The 23,565-nt window shown below is 42.6% G+C and overlaps 1 protein-coding gene across 4 annotated transcripts in view; it reads right to left on the minus strand.

The window, feature by feature from the left end:
• Positions 1–1,320: 1,320 nt before the first annotated feature.
• The window catches only part of MYH10 (myosin heavy chain 10), a 141,504-nt gene continuing 119,259 nt past the window's right edge, over positions 1,321–23,565 (minus strand). For 3 of the 4 annotated variants that reach the window (XM_032801672.2, XM_032801670.2, XM_032801669.2), the window contains 15 exons: positions 22,902–23,046; positions 20,802–21,008; positions 19,193–19,297; positions 15,718–15,870; positions 15,011–15,259; positions 13,802–14,014; positions 13,016–13,228; positions 11,284–11,445; positions 8,792–8,920; positions 7,408–7,496; positions 7,032–7,155; positions 6,703–6,911; positions 5,569–5,677; positions 4,401–4,573; positions 2,781–3,011 (listed from right to left, as the gene is read on the minus strand). In XM_032801672.2, the coding sequence (XP_032657563.1) occupies positions 2,867–3,011; positions 4,401–4,573; positions 5,569–5,677; positions 6,703–6,911; positions 7,032–7,155; positions 7,408–7,496; positions 8,792–8,920; positions 11,284–11,445; positions 13,016–13,228; positions 13,802–14,014; positions 15,011–15,259; positions 15,718–15,870; positions 19,193–19,297; positions 20,802–21,008; positions 22,902–23,046 (2,425 nt within the window). In that variant the 3' untranslated portion in view covers positions 2,781–2,866. Of the gene's footprint in view, positions 3,012–4,400; positions 4,574–5,568; positions 5,678–6,702; positions 6,912–7,031; positions 7,156–7,407; positions 7,497–8,791; positions 8,921–11,283; positions 11,446–13,015; positions 13,229–13,801; positions 14,015–15,010; positions 15,260–15,717; positions 15,871–19,192; positions 19,298–20,801; positions 21,009–22,901; positions 23,047–23,565 lie in introns of all 4 variants that reach the window. The other variant, XM_032801673.2, reaches the window with a different exon arrangement.

A 23,565-nucleotide genomic window follows, 5' to 3' on the forward strand; every position in this document is an offset into this window, starting at 1 on the left:
CTAGCAAAGAAAAAACGCATAAGTATAGCATAACATATATATATAAAAGGATTATAACTATATATCTAAATACACAAGAACTACGAGTAGCTAGGGAAGCGGAGGTCAGCTAAGCTGCGCTCACACTGTTCCAACGACCGAACACGGGCGGTAAGAAAGGAACCTGAGGAGGCGGTTGGGTCGGCAGGGGTATATATCAGGCACCATAGTGGCGCCACTCCAGGGGGCGACCTGCCGGCCCACCGAGTGTTGCTAGGGTAAAAGTTTCTCCGACCAATGTGCATGCGGCGCGCGCACATCTAACTGGAATGGATATGAGCAAGCACTCGAAGAAGAACTTGTACTTATGAATCACTGTGTATACTGGCCAGGGCTTCAACTGCTAATGAAAATGTTATACAGGCCACATCCCATGAGGTGCCCTGCAGGAACAGAAAAGGTTTTGAATTAAAGCCATCCACCTGCACTGTGGTTAGGGAACAGGGCTTTGATATATAACAGACATTACAGGCCAGTCCTTTCAAAGGCTAATTTGCATCTGATGATAAGACATGGGCCAGCTACAGAAATTTGTGGGGTGGTTTGTTTTTTTGGGGTTTGTTTTGGGGGGTGGGGGTGAAGAGGAGACCCTGAGCTGTAGCTTCCCTGTATGAATTAGTATGTTGATGGCCATTATTTTTGAGGACTTCAGTTTATCTACAAAGGATTTGTATAGGAACATTTATTTCCAAATGACAACAGCTGAAGTCAATAGAAGAATCCAAGGTCTATTTTGGGTAGATTAAGCAGATCAACCACACTTCCATCCAGTAGGATAAAGGCAAACTTTTCCTTCAGAAGCCCTACTCCAAAGCTTAGCTCACCTCCTCCCCTATAAAGTATACAGCCAGCAGTTCAGGACTCCAGTGGCAACTGCCAATGGATATTAACATGGAGTTCTTACACTGGAAATCTGAACTTCACCATCCAGAAAGACCTCAGCTTCAGTTTAAGGCCAGAATGGAGACAAATCACCACAAGAAGTGCACGGATGGTCATTTATAAAACAGATCCAGGTGGCTGCAGAATACCATGCATCTTCCCACTTGTGGATTTCTATTAAGTTCAAGGATTGGGCGTGCAATGAAAAGAACCTGCTAAAACTGGGCTGGTAACCATGTCAAAAGCATAGAGCACCGGACAGGCCCTTTATACAAATCAAAACAGACTAGCTAACAGGGAGAAGGGAGACAGCAGCCGCCAAAGTCATATTCTTGTTCATTAAATCTATGGAGGCCTCAGGAGCTAACTTTTCTTGTAAGTAAATGGAGCAGGCATCAGTATCTATAATGAATAAATTTATTGTCTTACAAAAATCATCGTCTAGAAATATGGGTATACAAGAAAACAAGATATTTGCAGTCAGATGCCTGGTGGTCAACAGCCAGTTCAATTAAAAAATATCCAAACGCACAACAAAACCTTCGTAACAGATGTTAAAGCTTTTAACCCAAAGGAAAATCATGTTTTCAAGCACATTGCAGAGGGATGAGATTTCATACTTAACACTGATTCATTATCACTGAATATCAATACCACCACTTTGACTAGAGAGGTACATGATATGAAGCACAGTCAAAAATTAATACAGTAAATCATTGTTATATAGGCAAATTATATATGTAACATTGTCTTAGTACTGTAGTGTCTAAGGCACTTTCTGTAATGTCAGTTTTTCAGCTATTTAAACAAAAAGAATGTAGCTACTTGGTGTAACACTGTTCAAAATAAAAACCAAAGAAAGAATTCACATCCACTGGCATGTCAACTCTCAGGCAGGCAATATCCATTTTTTAACCTCTAAACTACAGAGACTCCAAACAAGCCAAAAACGTAGTACAGTACAGAACAGATGGTCCTGCTGCTTTAGGCTCAACAGCTGGTACGTGAGCCTGCTCTGTGTTACACAAGGCTGGCTCGGGTATTTCTTAAACCTGCATCTCATGGCTGTGAAACTCCTTCACATCAAAAGGAGCAGCAGCTATTCAGGTCCATGTTCTGAAGACTAATCAGCCAGCAGTTAAGTAAATTCCTATCCTGAGCCTCTGTTCCATGTTACTGGTGTTCATATTTTACTAGCCTTACTACGTACAGATGCCTTCGGACTGATATAGCAGGTCTGTACAGATGCGAGGTATTGTACAAATTAACGGTGATACTATTCAATTTACCTGTAGTGCACAAGCACTAATGGATGAAGCAGATGCCAAGAACACTTCAAAATGATATGGCAGGTTAAAAACGGATACTATTCATTCAACCCTAGATTTCCCTCTGAACACTTCCAAGGCCTTTTCACAGTTTACTTCCTGATTGTGTGTTGCTCACAATAATTAGGAGAAAAAGAGGAGATACGGGAGCAGTTTGGTCTTCACAGTGTGCCAACAGACGTGTTACAGCTGAGGGCCATGTGAGCACAATAGAAATGGAAGGGTGTTATCTGTACAACAAAGCATGCATAGTAATAACAATGGGTCTGCCCCAACCAACTACCGCTTGGGAATGAAGTTTCTGAATTGATAAAAAAGTTGTATCCTTCACATGATGCTTTATAAAATGGCTTTACAAGGAATATCTGGAAAAGAGATGCACTGAACAGAGACAGTTTACTATATATAAAAAAAGCAGTTGTACCTATATTGAAGCAGGGTACAGTATGGTGAGGCTACAGAGCCTTAAGACATAGTCAACCTGTGATAAGTAACCTTGTAGCATGCCAATATTACATAAGGCAGATTCACGGCCACAAGGCAGTTTGCTGGTCATGTAAGTCCTTTGCATTCCACTATGTGTAAAAGGTCTCTGCATGCTAATGGTGTGAACGGCTCTACTCGGTTTGGGCGGGCTGCGTTTCATTGATGTCACTGCCTTTGCTTTCTGCATCGTCGTCAGAAAGTTCCAGAGAAGCACCTTCAATATGCAGCTGGCGTCTACCAGATCGACTTGAAGGGAAGGTGATCGGGCCACCCCTCCTAGAAAAAAAAAACACCAAATGATTGCTGAATGCAGGCCTGTGCTCACTCTCTAGCCTGTGGGGTGAATGGGTCACCTGGAAAGCCACCAAGAGGTATAGGGTGGAACCCAGAAGTCCTACCAAGTCATCCATCCTTCTAGTCACTAAATGCCTGGGCATCCCACACTAAGGAGGGTCCTGAAACTTTCACTGGGGCCAGTCCCTCTAAAGACACTTTGTAACAAAGGTGTTTATTTCAATGCAGACCACCTTCCCAAATGTCATGCCCTGGTTCTGGCTTACAAGGAATGAAGTTTAGTACATTTGTGGACATTTAATGGCCCCAGATGCAGGAACATCTAACAGCAGCAGGAAATGGGCTCAGAACTACAGCACATTAATAGTGAGAAACACTGACTGCTAGCTAATGTATGACTTGTGGACAACAAATGCCATACAGCCCTGCAACCTGACTGGAGCCAGATGGGATGCAAAGTGTCAGGCTTGGACTGGGTCAGAAAAGGTTGGCTCTCCTCCCCTGCCCATGGGGTCGGCGCCGTGAGGCTGTGCACCTCACACTAGCTGGCCATCACTACCTCATGACACTGCCGCACACGCACAGCCCAGCAGAGGGTGGTGGGTGACAGGGCATGCAGCCACCAATGCATGCAGCAAGGCAGACCCCATGGGCAGGAGGGGGGCAGTGCTGATTCGGGGGGGCGGGGAGGAGCGAAAAGGGGAAGGTTTAAAAAAATAGGGCCGGAGCAGATCTCCAAGATGCTATACATTATAACGAGATCTGCGCTCCAAGAGCTCCAGCATGACAAGCAGCAACTTTCATCTGCACTGTGGCATTGCCAGTCTTACAGCTGGCTAGTTCAGCTGCTCTGTGCCTAGCTCGCTCACTTCCCCTCCCCCTGTACTTCAGACCACATGTCTTTCTTGGTGTGCCAGAGAACCATTCCCAGAGAGGGCACTGAGCTGAATTCCAGCCAGGACAAGGCAGAAATAAATGGGTGTCTGTCACTTACATCAAGAAGGAGCTGAGCCCCATCCCTGGCCCTTACAGCATTTCCACAGAGGTTGGAATCAATCATATGGACCAAAACCAACCCACCTGTCAGAACCAGAGCCTGGAAGGTTTGGAGCTGACCGAATACAAGGATCTTCATGAGGATTTACTGATGTTTCCCAGTGTAGACCCTGGTACTCCAGATTCCAGTTTGAAGTTCCTGTAACATTACTGGCTCTGCTATGGCACTTCCAGACTGCTTCTAACAGACCCTGGCATCACGGAAGCCTCCCACCGTGAGAGCGAGTTCCTGTAGCTACTTGAAAGCTTCACTGGGGTTTGTGAAGACCTCAGAGCTCCTTCCAGGGCCCAGGCCCGCAGACCAGCTCTGCTTACCTCAGCCTGTTTTTCAGAGTGCTGACTTCTCGGCTAAGGCCCTCATTGGCCTCCGTGGCATCGTCTAACTCACGCTGAAGTTTACGACGGGAGGCATTCACACGTGTCGCTTCCTCTTCAGCTTCCTCCAGCTGGCGTTTGAGCTGCTTCATCCTGGCATTAGCCTTCTCCATCTAGGGGAGAGAGCCAGGCTGTCAGCACAAAGCTCGACTAAGCAGAGAGCTGAGCAGCTGAGTGAAGTTTTGGGGTAAGACAGAAAGGAAAGAGCTGAATTCTCGTCTTTCACGTTCAGCCTCGCTGGGGATTCTGATCGGGACGGGACAGAACGGGTTCACATGTCAAAGTGGTACTGTCCTAGCCAGATGTCTCCTGAGTGAGTGAAGCTCCTCAAATGCATCTTGTGGAGCCCAGAGCTTAACTGACCAGACTATCATCCTATGCAAATCTCCAACTGAAGAGCTGCAATTCATTCTTGCAGAGACACCAGCTGTGTCCTACCTAGCAATGGGGTCTGCAGGATGTAAAGGAGAGGCCTGGAGCCCGCGGGCAGAGATCATCCACACATGCCAGGTGCACAGTTCCCTCCACCTCCAGTCTTGGCAGACCCAGTGCTGTACTGATTGCAGTGTGGGAGCTTAATGGGGTTGCTGATCCCCAGCCCTCCAGCTCAAGCAGGTGGGAGCAACAGGCTACATCATCGCGCCCATGCACAGAGGCTCCACCTGCCAGCAGCTTGCCTGTAGCTGCTGCTGGTGAGGTGTTTGGATGGGAGATAGGGCCACTGTGAAGGCCCCTCAGGTGGCTGGAGAGACCACAGAAAACACCGCCTCAGGGGATGGAGGAAGGCCCATGAGTTCCCAGCAGAAGCGGACAGCATAAAAGCTGTGCAGCTGGAGACAGGAAGCGTGGAACTACCCAGCAGCTCCACCTGGATTTGCGGAGGGCCGCTGTGAGAACTTCGACCTTGGGCTATATTCTCATTGGGACTCATCAGCAAACATTTGAACAGGGTTTGTTTTATGTCTGGTGTGCGGCTTTTGCAGCAGGAGTTTCCAGGGAGTATTCTATCCTCCAGGCTGATTGTGGGGCAGCAGTTGTGCTCTGGGAAGAGCCTCAGATACATCTGCAGGAGTTTGGGTTTGGAGCAAGGCTGTGCACTTTTGCTTACCTGTTCTTTGTACTGATCTGCATGCCGACGCTCATCTTCCACCTGCATGAAGACTTCTTTCAGTTTCTTCTCTGTACGACGTACCAGCTTGTTAGCAGCTGCTCTTTCCCTAAGAAAACAGAGCGTTAACCTCAGGATCAATCAGCCTGGGAATTTTACACATTGGTTCACCTGTAGCAGCGTTCTCTTTCCAGAGCACAACTACAACACAGGTGGAGTTCGGTGCTAGCACATCCAGATCTGAGTCTCACTCTGGAGCACAAATGGGTTTGATTTCTAAGTACCTTTCTAAAATGCTATCTTGTAATTGTGTTGGCTGTAACTGAAGGATCTAATCCGTCAGCACGGGAGCAGAGTGGGCTTGGCTGTCCCATGCTAAAACCAGGGGTGCTTGTTCACTGTGGTGGGGCTCAGTTGCAGTGCTTTAACAAGGGCATCTGCTAACCATCTGCAGAAGAGAGATGGTTTATAGTCTTCCCTTACACCTAACGTACAACAGTGGATGGAGGGAAACGGACTGAAGATTTAGAGAGGATGGTCTTATCACAGGGAGAAATTATGGTCCTAAAAGAGAAGGCTGATTTTTTCCCTAGAGCCAGGCTGCCTTGTCCTTGGACAGGACATTAAAAGCCATCCTCACCTCAGAAAAATAACCACAATACCAAAAATAATGAGATGTTAATGGACTGCCCACTGGACACAATTCCTAATCCAGGTAGTTAGAGGGTTGTGGGGGTGGGTGCTATCCAATTTCCGAGGTCTGTGTCACTGGCTGTGCAAGATGCTTATATGGCTGCACCACACTGGGGGATCCACTATTACTGCAAACAGCATCACAAGGAGGCCCAACGCCCAGCTAGTCTGGGGAAAGAACCAGTTCAACAGTTTCCTCTGTACAGGGAATTGACCTTGAAACCCAGATAAGGTCAACACAGTGTAAAGCTTCAATCTTTTTATGCTGTTCAGTCCAAGAGTGTCCCTTCAGCAACTGAGTTCTAGCTAAGAAAATCCAGTTGCTGGGGCTAAGATGGGAAGATTTAGTACCTATGAGAAGCCCTGCTAGCGCCATGGAAGTTTCAAATAACCAGTGTTGCCTGTATTTACTTGGAATACCAAACAACCATCTCTTCTTACTTTGCTTCCTGCTCAAGCTGTTCCTCTAGCTGCCCAATCTTAGCTTCCAGAGCGGAAATGGTTGCCTTGAATTTAGACTTCACAGATCCCTCCAGCTCCTGCAGCTTGGCTTTCAGTTCTTTGTTCTGTCTCTCCAGCTGCTGGCGTGCGTTTTCACTCTTCTGGGCAGCACTCCGTTCTCCTGCCAGCTCAGAGTTGAGTGTATCAACCTTTGGGATGGCAAGAAGAGCCAGTCATCTGGCAACATTCAAAGCCTTCATTGATCTTTTATACTGTACACTTAAGGGAGATAAAAGTGCCCAAAGCAGCATGTGCCAAAGGTACTTCACCTGCAGTGTGGTCTTCCTAAACCGGTCATTGAGGAGTTCCATATTGCTCTGTTCCTCTTCCAGTTCTTCCTCTAGCTGTGCAATACGGGCTTCCAGACGGCGCTTTTCATCCAGCAAAGCTGATCTGGAGGGTGAAAGAAAGCATAGAGGATATTACATGGTCCAACCAAGTAATGCAGTAATTACCTCCACTTGCTTTTAATAGCTCAGCAAACTCTCTCCCGATGCTGCAGTGCCTATGCTAGTCATTCCCTTCAATCAGGAAAACAGTGAACCAAGAGGTTAGTGTGGGGCATGCAAGTGTATTAGCAGAAGACACAGTCATTGCTGCTTATAAACAGCCTTGGACTGGATGACAGTCCGTTTGGTGACTCACTTTCCAGAAGCACTGTTCGCAATCTCATCAGCCAGCTCATCCCTCTCTTGTTCAGCATGGCGACGAGCTCTTTCAGAGGCAGCAAGATCCTGCAAGTGGTCATGAGAAGATTCATTTGCTTATTTAATACACAGACTAAAATAGCACTGGTGATTTCAGAGCTCTGCAAACATTAATTCAGCTCCCCAATACCACCAGGAGACAGTGAAGTGCTAGTATGTGACTTGCAGATAATCACACCGTCAGTCAGCAAAAGAGCCAGGAACAGAACCCAGGAAGCCAGGCTCCCTCCCTTGTTCCAACCACTAGCCCACACTCCCTGTCTGTCGCTAATGGCTTCTTCACAACTGCAGCGGATTTACTTCCCTTAACCCTAAATGGAAAATACTGTAGTATTTTAGATTGATCTTTAATTATGTCAATTACCTTCCAGCTCTCTTGTTAATACATCGATATCTTGAATCAATTTTATTATTATTCATACTGCATTACTGGTTCTCTCTTTATGGGAAAAAAAAAGTCTTAATTTTTGAAACTCACGAAAAATAAACACCCCCTAAACAAAGCTACAGAAGAGTCTTTGTTTACCAGAGGTTACAATAAACATACCCAATCATGGCAAAACTAAAACTAAAAGGCACACACTTCTCAGGTTCTCTCTGTGGCCCACAACATGGGGCTTGGCTACACTCGAAACTCCAAAGCGCTACCTTGGGAGCGCTCCCGCGGCAGCACTTTGAAGTGTGAGTGTGGTCATGGCACCAGCACTGGGAGAGAGCTCTCCCAGCGCTGCAGGTACTCCACCTCCCCGAGGGGATTTAGCTTACAGTGCTGGGAGTCATGCTCCCAGCACAAGGGCACTGTTTACGTTGGCGCTTTACAGCGCTGTAACTTGCAGTGCTCAGGAAGGTGTTTTTCACACCCCTGAGCGAGAAAGTTGCAGCGCCGTAAAGCGCCAGTGTAGCCAAAGCCTTAGTAGTTAGCACAATCAGTGTCAGGAAAACTTCAAATATATTCTACAATGCTGCATAAGTATATTTTCTGTATCCATGTTATGAGGCATTAAAAAATTCCTGTGCATTTACCAAACTAATTCTCTATTAGCAATACTGACATTCTGCATTTCAAGCACCTACCATCAGAGAAATGTCTGAGCACTTTGAAATCAATACAGTCTCATGTCCCCTCACGGGGTAGGACAGTATCTTTGTTATACATGTGGGGAAACGGAGCACGGAAAGATTAAATGACAGCCAAGGTCACACAGGCTGCTCACAGCAGAGCTGAAAGAGACCCCAGATCTCCTGCTTCCCAATCCAGTGTTCTAATCACCAGACAGCTTTACAGAATATACATGCCGCTCACAAAGGCAACTAAATCATACCTCTTGGAGCTGGAGTATTTCTGCTTCAAGGCCTTTCAACTTCTTTTCGTTCTCCTTGGACTGAGCAAAGATCTCATCTCTAGATGCACGGGCCTCTTCCAGCTCCCGCTGATAGTCTTTCATCTGAGCCTGGAATTTAAGAGAAGGAAAAACCATCATCTGTAAGAGGACAACTGCAGGAATTTGCTATAATCCCTTTGGGAGTTCAGCATTTAGTAAATGAGAGTACATACACAGAAGGGGCCTAGTCCTACTTACTGTTTGAGATCACTATTCATTGTAATCCCAAAACACACATTTTTGGTCTCATACTCCACCACTGGATTCTATTCAACTTTCCGTGTTTATTTTTAATAAAGAAACAGGGCTACAGAAAAAAAAAGCCTGCTTAAACTTGGATAAAAATCGGCAGGAATTTTATTGAGATCTCATGCTTTCAACGGGCTTGGAGAGAAAAAAGGTTTGATTTACCTAAATTGACTGAAAAATGTTGTAATGAACATTGTAATAGAAAATGTCCTCAGGTCTGTAAATGCACAAAAAGATCCATTAATCTGAATATGTGACATTAAATTTAGCAAAATATAGTTTTAAAGTGTGTACTTAATGTTCTGAACATTACAGTTACTGATCAGATTTTCCATAAAATCTGGCTTGACTGTGGATATCGTTAGATCCCAAAAAACAACTCAAACTTCAATTTCCTTTAAGAAAAATGGCACTAAGTTGTTTTAAAGTGATGGATGCAAGCCAAAATCTGCAAGCCATGGGACGACTTAGTTTATACATACCTAAAAGAATACACAGCAGTACATGTTAGGGTATGGAACCGCACATTTGGCTTGCCCTACTAAAAACTAGTCCAAATTTGATGCTGTCATATACCTGGTTTTTTGTGGGATATAAAGAGATGTCAAACTTTACACAGTTGGGGGGTTCTGAAATTAGGAATCTAATCCTTAAACACTCAGGTAAGAAAAAAGTTGTGTCTCACTGTAAAACCTAAGGTTGCACTTCATGCTTCCTCTGTATACTGGAACCATGCACAAAATGCTCAGAGATTCGGAGTCAATAGCTATATTACAAATAAAAATACATTAAAGAATATTAAGGTTGCGAATCACTCCGTTACCAGAATTGAGGTTGCTCATCCAGTCTCAGTTCCCTTCTCAGCTCTTTATCTGAGATGTCTTCCCCACAGCCTCCAAGCACCCCTACGCCCACATTCCCTGCCCTGACTAGCTCCCTGTCCTAGTCTTTGTCCAGTGTGTTTCCCCATCAATCCAGCTCTGCCCAGCCAGTCCCAGGTCTCCCCTCCATTACCACACCCCGGCTCTTTGTCAGAGCCATTTCCCCTTCCCCCTCCAACCACAGGATCCCAGTCCTCCCCCCTACCCAAACTCCCAGTATCTTCTCCTCCCACCCAGTCTGACAATTGTCCCCTCTGCGTTTAGAGGAAGAAGCTGCCTGAACCACACTGCCTGGGTGCAGCAGTGGGGCACAGAGCACAGGAGAGACAGGCTACTTGCTCTCAGTTCCGGTGCCTAGACCCAGATCCAGACCCAGACCAAACCAGCCGGGAACTGCAATTGCAGAGGAAGTCCTGTTTACGTCCTTACTGCCCAAGACTGGAGCATGTTCAGTGTGGACAGAATCTTCAGGGAATGTAAGCTGCAATGCTCCAGCTAGTCTCTACTGAGAATGCGAGACTTGTGATGTTTCAAAGGTTTACCACTTGGCCAAATTTAGGCAGATTTTCACAGGGATGGGAAAGGCACATCCCTGACAAAAAAAAGTCATTTCTGCCCTTCTTTCTCCAAATTTCAAACCTTGTTCCAAAGCATGAGGGCACTAGAGCTTCTCAAAGAAAAGGTCACCAGAATTATTACTATTTAAAAAAAAAACACACACACACACACACACACACCCCACCATGGGCAAAGCTATGCATCTTCTCCCAGTCTCATTTTTGGAAATGCCTGAACAGTTTCAGCCAAAACTTTCCAAAAATGGTTCAGCTTGAGACAGACACCCAGCCTGGAAAATTTCAGGCCAAACAGTTTGGCAAAGTGATAAGCAACTCAAAACAGGACAGTATAATGAGAAGTGCTGGGCAACCTTAATAGCCAGTGTTACCAGCCCCACCTAGCACATTTGAACACACATTCTCAAGTCACTGCTCAGCTATCAATCAGTTATTTTGACCTGGTTGTTTTATGAGGTCCTTGGGTGGGGAGAAGAGATATTTAACTGAGTCCTTTACACAAAATACTGAAATAAGGCAATTTTAACCGTCTCATTGACAAACACATTAATGAACTGAAATTACAGACACTATTGCAATATGCTGCAGGAAGCAGCCATTCAGGGGCAAGAATGAAGCTTGAGGATAGGGAGCTGTTCTCACCCTCAGACTGCAAGGAAACTTGACCAAAAGCAGCACTCTAAAGCAAGAAACACTCCAAATTCATTCATGGATTGGCTTCACACACCTGCAGTTTGCGCAGCTGTTTGATTGCTTCATCTCGAGCCTTATTTCCAGCTTCTATCTGAGCTTCAAGGTCTTTGAGATCCATCTCCATTTTTTTCTTGGAAGCTACAGCAAGAGCCTTCTGTTTGCGCTCATCCTCCAATTCCGTTTCAAGCTCCCGCACCTGTGAAGTGACAGAGGCTCTGTTACTGAAATGGGAAAACCCAAGGAGATCTCGGAATGAATCTAAAAGGATAAGAACCAAGGAAGGTCTTGATAACACATGGATTGACATGAGAAAAACTCAGCTCTTGATCATTATCCGGTTGACAATACTACAAAAGGTAAGTATGAGGGAGAAAACCCATACACAACTTATGGAAATCTTGACAGCTTGTGATCTCTGCAGAAGTTTTTGCAATGAGAAGCAAAGCAAGATCTCAAAGCAAACATGACCTCCAGGGAATTTCTGAAGTACTTCTGAAAATTCATACGCTAAACAGCCTATGGACTAAAAACAGTTCTACTCGTTCGACTACTTCATGATCAATTTTCTGATCAGTGTTTATCTACCTTCTTTGTTCCAGCGCAGAAACTAATATTTCAGCTTATTAAACTGCTCTTACACAAAATAGAATAACCTGAACATTTTTAATACAGAATTATAATTAAATGGTTACTTCAGGCACATCTGTCACCAACACATACAGTAAGACATTGTATCTCAACCATAATTATTCAAAGCAAAAACGAAGAGCAATTTAAGTAGTATCAAATATATGAGCAACCAGCCAACAGTAAGACAAAACAGATTAACAAGTTATGCAACAATGTTAAAATTGAGCCAGAAAACTTGGTTGTTACACAGAGGATAGTGAAAGGAAACACACAAAACTGACTTTGTTGTATACTGAATCGAATTTACTATTTTGTATTAGAATGTCAAGAGCTCTTTTCCAGTGGTGATACAGCAATTTGCACGCTTACAACAGAATGAGGTAGGGAGCCTAAAAAAATGCCCTTCTCTGTCCATTGTTTATAACAGTCCCATAGAAGCTGGAATCGGGCCAGTGTTTCCAACTCTCACAGTTTTATCAAGAGTTTGGGGATAGCTGATGCTTTTCTTTTAAGACCCAGCTCCTTGAGTCATGTGATTATGGGATTGCTTTAATTTTAAAGAAAAAAAAAAAAGCAAGTTTCTAGCCCTCACTGTTCTGGAGAAAAGCTTGAGAATGAATTCAAAAGCCTGTTACATTAGAAGACAAATATGAACCTAAAAACTTCTTTAAAAATCTGACTATTTTTAAGACATCTCAGTGTTTTTGGGCCTGACATAATAGTTCAATGCTAGGGGTTGGCAATCCTGTGATCCCTTTTCCAATTTTCATTAAGGGAATAGTTTGTTTTAGTAAGATCACACAACAAAGTGCATTTTTGTAAGTGACTTGTTAGTAGTTTTGGATTTAAAGACATTTCCAGTCATTTCCATTTTAAAAGATGGAGAAAATGGAAAGAACAGCCAAGTAGAAAGTGTCCCCTTAAGAAATTCAAATCAAACATGCTACATTACATATACTGGAGGTTTTGTTCTAATCTGTCATGGAGACTGTGTAAAGATCAGTGCTTAAGAGCTCTGTAGGGCAGGAACATCACACAAACCTTGAGGGACATCCCAACTTTTAGGTAATAAGAAAATCAATTAACCATGTTTGCTTACTGCAGTTGCTCTCAAAAGCATGTTTAGTAGAGGATACCTGTTTAACCAGCATCCGCTTCTTCTCTTCGTTCTGTTCATCTCTGGCCTGTAGGTCTCTCTCAAACTGGGCCTTCATAGCTTGCATGTTCACTTCCAGGCGAAGCTTGGCATCTTCTGTGGCCTGAAGCTCATCTTCCAGTTCTTCTAGCTGGGTCCTCATCTCTTCAACCTGCTGCTCTAAGGTTCGCTTGGACTTTTCCAGTTCATGGACCTAAAACACAAGCATGAAGCAGACACCATCTGTGTTATTCTGACAATAGTAATGGTATGACTGCAAAATAGAGGATTATATGAGATCAATTAGATATTGAGTCCTTTGTTAACACTCATTTAACTCTAGTTGTCCTACACTAACCCAGAATAAACTAAGAAACTCATTCTTAAATCTGTATTAAGAACAACCCAGACCAGCAGATGAAGATTTAACTATCTGATAAACAGAAGGAAACTAGCAGCTGCATAGTCAGCGATTCAGAGTATCCCAAAGAAAACAGAGCTAGTAAGGTAACAAGTTTTTAATCTAGCATAAGGATAACAGTCAATCATTTGATCCATCTCTCCTACTTACCATGTCTGTGAATGTTGCAGAAATGCCTGGCATTAGTGAATATTGATTAGTTTCCACAGTATTAAATTCTTTAGCTAATTTAAGGTATAACTCTTAAATATCAAGGTTTCAGACTTGCAATTTTTACTATCTAGTATTAGTTTCTCTGTACAAATGGGCTTTACTATTTTATCTCCTTCACGCAATGCAGCACAAGAGAGGTGGAAAAATACTTACATTTTTGCCCACATCATCTTTGGAGCTCATTAAGTCCTCCATGTCTGCACGCAACTGCTTATTCTGCCTCTCAAATTCTTCTTTAGCCTCCAGGGCTTCTTCTAAAGCTCGCGCCAGAGACAGTGCCTTGGTCTCCTTCTCTCTAGCTTCTGCCTCTGCCCGGTCCCGCTCCTCTGCGTAGCGAGCAGAAATGTTCTTTTCTTCCGCCAGCATCTGAAACCGTCAATACAAGTTTCAAATATAAATCTATAAGAAAATCGGTCAGAAGGACACTCACTGAAGTTTCAATGAACAGGTTAATGCTCTCATGTTACCTGGCACCTTATTATTCTGTCTACAATGTCAACTCTTGGTCAAGGGGCTTTGGCATGAGATAGTCCCTATTTTATCACTCAAAACATAGCAGTCTGAAAATAAAGGGAGTTTCTATCCATGCTCTAGGAACTGGCTCAGATCCTCAGTTTTATATTCCTCCTTCAGTCTTTATGACTTTTAACTGTCTTGGGGGATTCTGATGGATTTTTTGAGAAAGGACAAGTCAAACTCTAGCATGGCTATAAGCTCCTACTTGAGACATTTCACTTTTTCACAGACCTATCTGACCAGAATGGAAAGCACCAAGATAGGTGCTTCGCTCACTGAAGCTATTACAAAAGTTGTCCCCTGTGAAAAGCTGACATTGCTACAGCCAACTGAGTCCGTACAAAACATTGTATTTTTATTTAGAGGTCTCCCTTAAAAAGTCTTGGAGTAGTTAACACATGACTACGGCTTTATACACTACCATTTCTTTGCCCAGGTCTACACAGAATTAGGTCGACGCAAGACAGCTTACGTCAACTTAGTGTCTACACTTAAAATTTAATTCCCACCAACAAAACTCGCCCCCTATACTGACTTAATTCCACCTACAAGAGAGGCAAAGTGCCAAGGTTGATGTAGTTCGGTCGACACAGCGTCAGTGTAGACGCTGCATTGCTGATTGTCACTGGCTTTCAGAAGCCGTCCCACGATGCCCCACACTAACAGTTCAGTGCAAGCGCTCCTGGAAAGGATGCTCACTGCCAAAACAAGGAGCAAAGTGTAGACACACACAAGTGATGTAATAACTGCGGTGACTATATACTGATGCAACTTAGTTCAACATAATTCTGTAAAGCAGACGTGGCCTTAATGTTGAAGGCAGAAGTGAGACCGGGGTTAGAGTACCTGATCAAACTTCTTCTGTTTTTTCTCCAAGTTGGAGACAATTTGGCGCTGATGATCCAGGTCCACTACCAAGTCATCCAGCTCCTGCTGCAGGCGATTCTTGGTCTTTTCCAGTTTATCATAAGCCATTGCCTTCTCCTCTAGACGTTGGCTCAAAGCCTCTATATCCTTCAGCAATTTCTTCTTATTTTCCTCCAAACCTTCAATAGTTCCCATATCGTCATCTACCTTCTTCTTGGCATCAGCCAGCTAAAGTTTTACAGAATACAATAAAGTGGTTTCTTAGAACTTCTTAATGTTCAAAGCTATTAACAGGATAGAATACAAATGCAGTTACACCTCCACAATGCAAACAAAGTAACGTATATTACACTGGGGGAAACCTACAAGAACAAAAACAGCTATTTCGGATTAAGCAAGGTACAAACAAAATGATGATTCAACAATGTATTAAAAAGGTATGAAGCCTTATATGCTGTGACAGTTAAATCTGCCCAAACTCACTCAGGTACTGAAATCTTACTTTATTACAAAATGTTTACACTTCAGTGGACAAAGATCAGTGAAAAATTATTTGACAACTCAGCCTAAGTTTTATCCCAATTGAGAATGAAATACTGCCTGGCAGAAGTTGTAATACATTTCACAGTCATCACACTGAATTTGTGGGCCACACTAATGACCTACCGCTTCCAATAGCGTAATACCTGCAATTGCAAAGCGAGCATCTGTTTCTCCAAATTCTTCCTGGCCTCCTCCTCCTCTTCCTGCTGCTCTTGTAGGTTGTTCTTCTCTTCCTCCAGCTGCCTAATCCTACTGCTCAAGTTCAATTTCTGGCGGGTTTCCTCCTGAAGAAGCTCCTGTTGGCATGAAAATAATTAATCTTGAATTTCACCCTTTGCTGGTAGTATTTAAATCTGGCCTTAAGCTGAGCTGCCCTCCAGTACTGTTTTTAACAAGCCCTTTGTTTTGGGTTGGGGGGGGAGGGAGTAAGAAGGGATGCTTGAAAGAAAATAGTATTTTAAGTCAGCTTTATTTTCCTGAATACTGTTTGATCTGAAGAGATTCAATACCCCTCTATTTTGCTAATATCAGGTCCATCACTCACAGCTCTAAGAAGTTTAATTAAAATCTAGTTTCATGGCCAAAAGGTCATCTTAAATTGGTACAGCTTAATAATACATAGTGGTATGCAGAACTAAGCCATCTTTCAAACAGAAAAAAAATTACGAGATAAAAGGAGAATTGTTTTAAAATTGCAAGATCTGGTTATGCTGCTTAGCTGGCACTACCCAGCACCTGCTAGAATATCATTACATCTATAATGAATTTTCATCAGAACCCACTGCTTTCCTTGGGGAGGGAGGTTTATTTGTGTTGTGCTCTTATATTCCTATACTTCTCGTCCTATTTAAAAAAAACCACTTTTCTGAACAGTAAAACTGGCTAAAGACTGGGATCTGAAAGGACAAGAGGTGAAGAAATCGCTTGGTTGAGCAGGGTGGGAATCAACTCCACTAAGTGATAAAAACACTTACAATCTTAAACGCTGCCTGTGGAGCATGTAACAGCCTAGTGAAGCCACCTGCCATCGGACACATCACAACCTTATCTTCACAAGCCCCATGGTGAGGCCAGTAAGTGGCTGGGTTAGAAAAGTTTCCCTGATGTCAGATGGCCTTAACAAAGACATGACCCTATTGGGTCAGACCATCAGTCTCTCTACTCCTGCATCTGTCAGTGGCAAATCCCAAGACACTTCAGAGGGAGGTGCAAGGAACTCCACAGTAGAGAATTCTAGAACAGTGTACCCACACAGGCAGGGTCTTCCTAATACCCATTAAATAGTGAAGTCTGAGGACTTACAGCACTGACATTACATGGGGTTAAAAATGCAACTGTGTATGTTCTCATTTATGTAAATGCTCACTTTTAGTTTAAATCTTACTTAAGCTAATCTGCCATAATGGTCCCCCTTAAGTCATAGAATATCAGGGTTGGAAAGGACCTCAGGAGGTCATCTAGTCCAATCCCTGCTCAAAGCAGGACCAAATTCCCAACTAAATCATCCCAGCCAGGACTTTGTCAAGCCTGACCTTAAAAACTTCTAAGGAAGGAGATTCCACCACCTCCCTACGTAACCCATTCCAGTGCTTCACCACTCTATGAGTGAAAAAGTTTTTCCTAGTATCCAACCTAAACCTTCCAACTGCAATTTGAGACCATTAGTCCTTGTTCTGTCCTCTGCTATCTCTGAGAACAGTTTAGCTCCATCCTCTTTGGAACCCCCTTTCAGATAGTTGAAAGCAGCTATCAAATCCCCCCTCATTCTTCTCTTCTGAAGACTAAACAACCCCAGTTCCCTCAGCCTCTTCACATAATCATGTGCTCCAGCCCCCTAATCATTTTTGCTGCCCTCCACTGGACTCTTTCCAATTTTTCCACATTCTTCTTGTAGTGTGGGGCCCAAAACTGGACACAGTACTCCAGATGAGGTCTCACCAGTGTCGAATAGAGGGGAATGATCACGTCCCTCCATCTCCTGGCAATGCCCTTACTTACACAGCCCAAAATGCCGTTAGCCTTCTTGACAACAAGGGCACACTGTTGACTTATATTCAGCTTCTCATCCACTGTAACCCCTAGGTCCTTTTCTGCAGAACTGCTTCTTCGTCATTTGGTCCCTAGTCTGTAACAGTAAATGGGATTCCTTCTGATTTTCCACAGTTGTCTCTGGTCTTGACTAACAAATTGTGTCATTGGCAAATTCAGTCACCTCATTTCTGACCTTTTCCAGATCACTCAGTCAAATTCTTTATTAAGGTTTTTCTACAATTATAAGTGACCATTTCTGTTTTCCGTCTCAACCTGTTTGTAATCTATGACAACACTTCACATCTTGTCTTCAAGGCCCATGACTTACTTTCCTTGTCAGTTTTTCATGAGGGATTTTTGACAAAAGATTTTTTGAAAGTTCAAGTTCTAAAGAGGTTTTTCTTAATAGTTTATTTCGGGGAAATGTTCAGAATTCTAGAAGAGCAGCACAATTCTCCATTACAGAGGCCATGCTGTTTTGTCTCGTGAGCTAATGGAATTATGACCATTTTCAGCTGCTGAGGATTTGCACCAATAGTATGTCTATCTGTGGGACAAGAGTAACGGGAGAAAAAAAAAAAAAGACTAGGGAGGCAGGAAAGAAGGCAACAAAATCCTGTGATTTCAGCATGTTTCAAAGTTTTGTTACATTCCAAATTTAAGTTTCAAAATTGTCAGGGGCTGACTATGCCCCCTCCCCCAATTCACCTCAAAATTTCAAGTTTAACTGCAATCATTTAAATGCTAACATTTTTACGTATATTTTCCCCATTTTCCTTTATTCAAGGGGAAATTAAATGCACACAAAATTCTTTATTGACAATGGCTGTAAAGAACGTACATAACCTTTCATGGTTTATTTGTATATTAACCCAAAACAAACACTAGGGCTAGGTAATTTTAAGATCTCAAGTTATTGGGGTGGGGTTGGGGGGGGAGGAGGAGAAAGACACTCTCTTTTATGCCTTACAGGTGCCCAAGGACCTGGTTTACATGAACATTTTATGTACTGGCTTAGTAAAGCTTATGGACTCATCCTTGGTAGAACATAAAACACTAAGTGAACCTTACTGAGAGGGCAAAATCTAGTAAGTAGCAACTCTAGTCTGCCATGTTTTTTCCCAGATATTCAAAGGCCAGAAAGGATCTCTGATCATCTAATCTGAGCACGGGCATAACACAGGCCATTGGACTTCCCAAAAATAATTCCTTTTGAACTGGAGAATTCCCTTTGAACTAGAGCTCCCAATGTAGATGAACAGTCAGCAAAATAGTACATGTTTCAGTGCACAGTGGCTCATCTGAGCCAGTGCAGGGATTATTTGTGTAGACCAAGGATTTCTGGCCCACAGGGAAAGTTATTGATGGGAGGGGAAACAAAGAGAGTGATATCAGTGCCATACCCAATTCAAAAAGCTAAGCAAATGTGGATACTTAGGTTCCTCACAAAGCCTTCTAGAGTGAGCTCTGAGTGGTGCTGGAAGAGGAGACAGATCCTGAGTTTTCAGTTGCACAGCTCAACGTTTCTACTGATGAACACAAGTTCAGTGTTAAAAACCGGGTTCTTACTACAACTGAAAAACACACCTGTGTATCTTGAAGCTGAGACTCCAGACCTGCCGCATCTTTGGCAAACTTTATGCCCTTCTTCTCTGCTTCCTCCAGGAGGCTTGAGACATTGTCCAGCTCATTCTGCAAAGCAAGCAATCTAAAGGTAATACAAGCAGCTGGCCTGCTGTAGCAGCTGTACCCTGCTGAGAGCTGTGAGTGCAAAAGACAAGACCACTCAAAATATACCAAGCATGAAAGCTAAGGCAATGATTGCTCCAGCTACAAAGATGTCCCCAGGTAATAATTTTAACCAAATTTTACATTTCTAAGTTGAATGTCAATTATGACTTTAAACAATAAATCTCTTAAATGCATGCTTACATCCCACTGCTGTTGAGAGAACAAACCCATAACCACTTTTGTATTCACATATTACTTTTGGTAATATTGCGATTAGTATTTTAAATGGTATTACAGGGCTACCTTATGGGATCTACCACTGTCCATGGATTCCCAAGTGACAGCAGGGTCCAGAGGCTGCAACCTTTCCAGGCAGATTCCTGGAAACTGTCAACACTTGTTATTTCCCGGATGTGCTACCATAATGCACCCTACTTGGGAGTTTCAGATAGTATGAAATGGAGCCACTCACTTTTGAGAAAGTTTAAGTTGTTTTACCTAAATAAAAGCCCTTGCATTGTACTGGCTCTGAAACAATTACAAATGCAATTCAGGGCACTAGCTTTTGTATATAGAGCTGTAAATTGCTTGGAAACTTCTCTCTCAAAGACCATCTCTTTCCTTTGCCCTATTTGATAGCTGTGATGAGCCAGACTTGAAACCCTGGTAACTGCGTACTCTCACCACAGACATTTCTGCTTTTGACTTCACTCTTTTGCTGTTCAGTAGACATCAAGGCTGGGGCCTTTAAGATACAGCGCAAAACAACTGTTTGATGGAGCTTTTTGCAAATTTAAATCAGCAGCTTAATCTGTTTATAAATCACTGTGCAAGAGATGGCAAGTGTGAGATTTATTGGCCAGCTGCTAATGATATTGTTAATTTTGTAACCAACCCCAGATAGCAACAATATGAATAAAAAAAGTTCAGACCTGTAATTAACTGAATAAAGAAAGTTTTATATTGGCAAAATGTTCCATATATTTTTAATATTTAGAAAGTGCCTAACAATTTTAAAAACTGTCTTGGGTTGTTTGCCCGATTTTCACATAAGCTTCTCTTGTACTTTGCAGAAAAGCTTTACATATTTTTCATCTATTTCCATTTTACAGAAATAAATGGAGTTTTATTAGGAGAAATTCCAAGTCTGGATTTAAAATAAATAAATAAATAAATAATTAAAAAAACACCACCACACAGTTTCAAAGTTTTGTAAACTACACTGTGACTAAGCAGAATCATTTCGAGAGTCTATTTGTAGATTCAGATTTCACACTGACCGTATACCATACACAGATCTCAGTCATTGCAAGGTTTGTTTTTTGCAGAGTCCTTTGATTTTAGCAGGTGATGCAAGCCTAAATGCAATGGGGTGTTTTGAAAGTTTATCTATGTTTTCCAGTTAAGAGGTTGGGATTTTGTGGTTGTAAGAACATGCCAGAGAAGAGACCAATTTCAATCTTACCTGCAGTTTGTTAGCCTTTTCTGCCAGCTCTGCCCTAATCCTCTCTCCTTCTGACACTTTGGCATGTAGTTCCTGTACCTGAGCATCTAGCTTCTTCCTCTTGTGCTCAGACTCTGCTTTGACCTGCTGCAATACCTTCACCTCACAGGCTAGTTCCTTGTTGTCAGTCTCCAGGCCTTGCTTGTTCTTTTCAAGATTTGCTTTGAACTAGGAAAGCACAAAATAAAAGTGCATCACTAAATACAGCACTTCACATTATTCTCTGTCAGGCCTTTTCCTACAAAATATTTGACCTCAAAAAACATTTTAAAACTCAAGTGGCAACTGAGCCCAATGCGAGTGTTAGCAGCTTCACACATCAGCACAGGACCCTTGGGTAAGACTGCAGGTATTTTCCCATCCTTGATATTTGCTTATCCAAAAAGAGTTTTAAATTAACAAAGTATATTAAGCATTAAAGTTGTTCAGGTGAATAAACTACATTTCCACCACATTACTTAATCCTGTAGTTCCCACTCGCAAGAATTTTGCCTTTCCAAAGAGAAATTGCTGCAGTATTCCCTATGTTTAACATAGAAAAAAAACATAGTAATGTTAATTATTTGCAAAGGAATTAGTGAATTATGACTGTAGTTAAACAGACTTCGGCGTACTAGACTTGGCAGCATTTGGAACAATTTCACTTTTGAACAAGATACTGTAGCTGCTACTAGAAGACATTGTTATGCAAATGTAATTAACAAGAGTGAGTCCTCATCCTGGCTGCTAGGGTGACAGCTATCATAAAAATGGTCACAGTTCAAGGTAACTGCACCTGTATTCCCTGTGTATGGCCCAGCAACGGCACCCAGTCCAGACTTCTGGCTCCTAGTTGTTACCTCTCTTGGGTGGAAATCTAAATCCCTCCCCCTTCTGACCAGTTCCCGGACTATACCGTGACATCCCTAGCAAAGACAGACCGCTTAAGCAGGCCTGCACTGCTTCTTTTCTCTGTGTAATTGCCACTTAAGCTACCACACAGCTCTTAAGCAAACTCATTTATTCTTAATGTAAAAGTGTTAGAGAAAACATACTACTAAACTAATAACAGAACCTACATGCATGATAATAAGATTACCAGAGATCACCCCCTCACTCCAGCAACGGCTCTGGTTGGGTTTTTTTTTTAGTCCACCAAACCCCATTCAGGGTTCTTCCTCTGGTCACAAGTTCAACACAGCTTTAGCTAAGAACCAGCCCACTCATGGCTCTTAGAGTCACTCCTTTAACCCATTTGAGTATTTGAAGCCACCATAAATAGGTAATCAGTCAGACAATGCTCAAGACACCTTCAAAAGGATGGAGCAGAGGTAGGTCAGGAAACTCCCTTATTTCTTTGTCTAGCCCATTGTTTCAAACTGTTATTTGAAGCATAATACTGTCCTAGGCTTTATATTAGCCATGCCTTCCCCTTAAAAAAAAGTTACATAAAATCCCATATCAAATACTTGAATACATACAATGAACTCATAACATACTTACCTGATTCAACAACATTGCAGAATATTGTCATAAAAGTCACAAACACCACTGCACAATTTGGCAGTGTGTATTGAAAAGAAACCCAGAACTAGAACAACAGGGTCATTTGAGTCACAACTCAAGTACATTGTCAGAACTGAATGCAGAAGCATTTACAATACCTTGATTTAGCTAATATGAATTTTTTTGTATGAGCCCCAAATTATCACCACTTTCTCTGGAAACATTCTGCAATCTACACATTCTGAGAAGTGCTTCTCATCAAATGAGCTTGCAGACTGCTGTACCAGCTAATACCACCTGGTACAATACTTTGTCTCTAGATGCATCACTTCAAAGTCTGTCAGGGAGATGGATCCTGGGAGTGTTGAATAGTAACAGGCTGGTATTTGAGCTAGAATTCTAGCTTCTTGGTCATTTTGTAGCAAATATATATACAATCAGCGAAGATCTATTAGCTGCATGAGCAAGTATGAGACAAAGGGACAAGACTAGCAGTGTTATTTGACAGAAGTGTATACAATCCCAAAGCAAGAAAATTTCAGTTATCACATGAAGTAGCTTGCAATTCCCACTCACCCTTTTGGCCTGTTCAAGTTGTTCAGAGAGCTCCTCCAGTGCAGTAGCATGTCTTTGTCTGATTTCCTGTATTTGAGCTTCATGGTTCTTGGTTTCTTCTTCAATAGCTTTCTTCAATTCAGCCACTTCCTGCTCACGTTTTGTCCTGGAGAAAGCATCACAATACAGTAGAACTTGAGAGTTACGAACATCTCGGAAATGGCGGTTGTTCATAATTCTGAACAAAATGTTATGGTTGTTCTTTCAAAAGTCTACAACTGAACATAGACTTAAAACAGCTTTGAAACTTTATATGCAGAAGAAAAATGCTGCTTTCATTTTTTTTTAGTAGTTTATATTTGCTTTTTTTGGTCTCTGCTGCTATCTAATTGTGTTCTTTCAGTTCCAAATGACGTGTGTAGTTGACTGGTCAGTTTGCAACTCTGGTGTTCATAACTCTGATGTTCTACTCTAGATTATTAAAGCTCAGCATTTTACAGTCTAGTTTATTCCTCATTTAAGCAAATTTTCTTTTTGAACTTTTGTCTCTTGCTGTCTACCTTAAGCGTTACAGTGGTTTCAAAAGCAGCAGAATACAGCAGTGTTCACAGTCCACACCTGGGATGGGGTGGGAGGGACGGCTCACAATTAAATGATCTATAGTTGGTAGACCTGGATTTTATTC

The sequence above is a fragment of the Chelonoidis abingdonii genome, chromosome 13 (genome assembly GCF_003597395.2).
Source record: "Chelonoidis abingdonii isolate Lonesome George chromosome 13, CheloAbing_2.0, whole genome shotgun sequence".
Classification (NCBI taxonomy): Eukaryota; Metazoa; Chordata; order Testudines; family Testudinidae; genus Chelonoidis; species Chelonoidis abingdonii.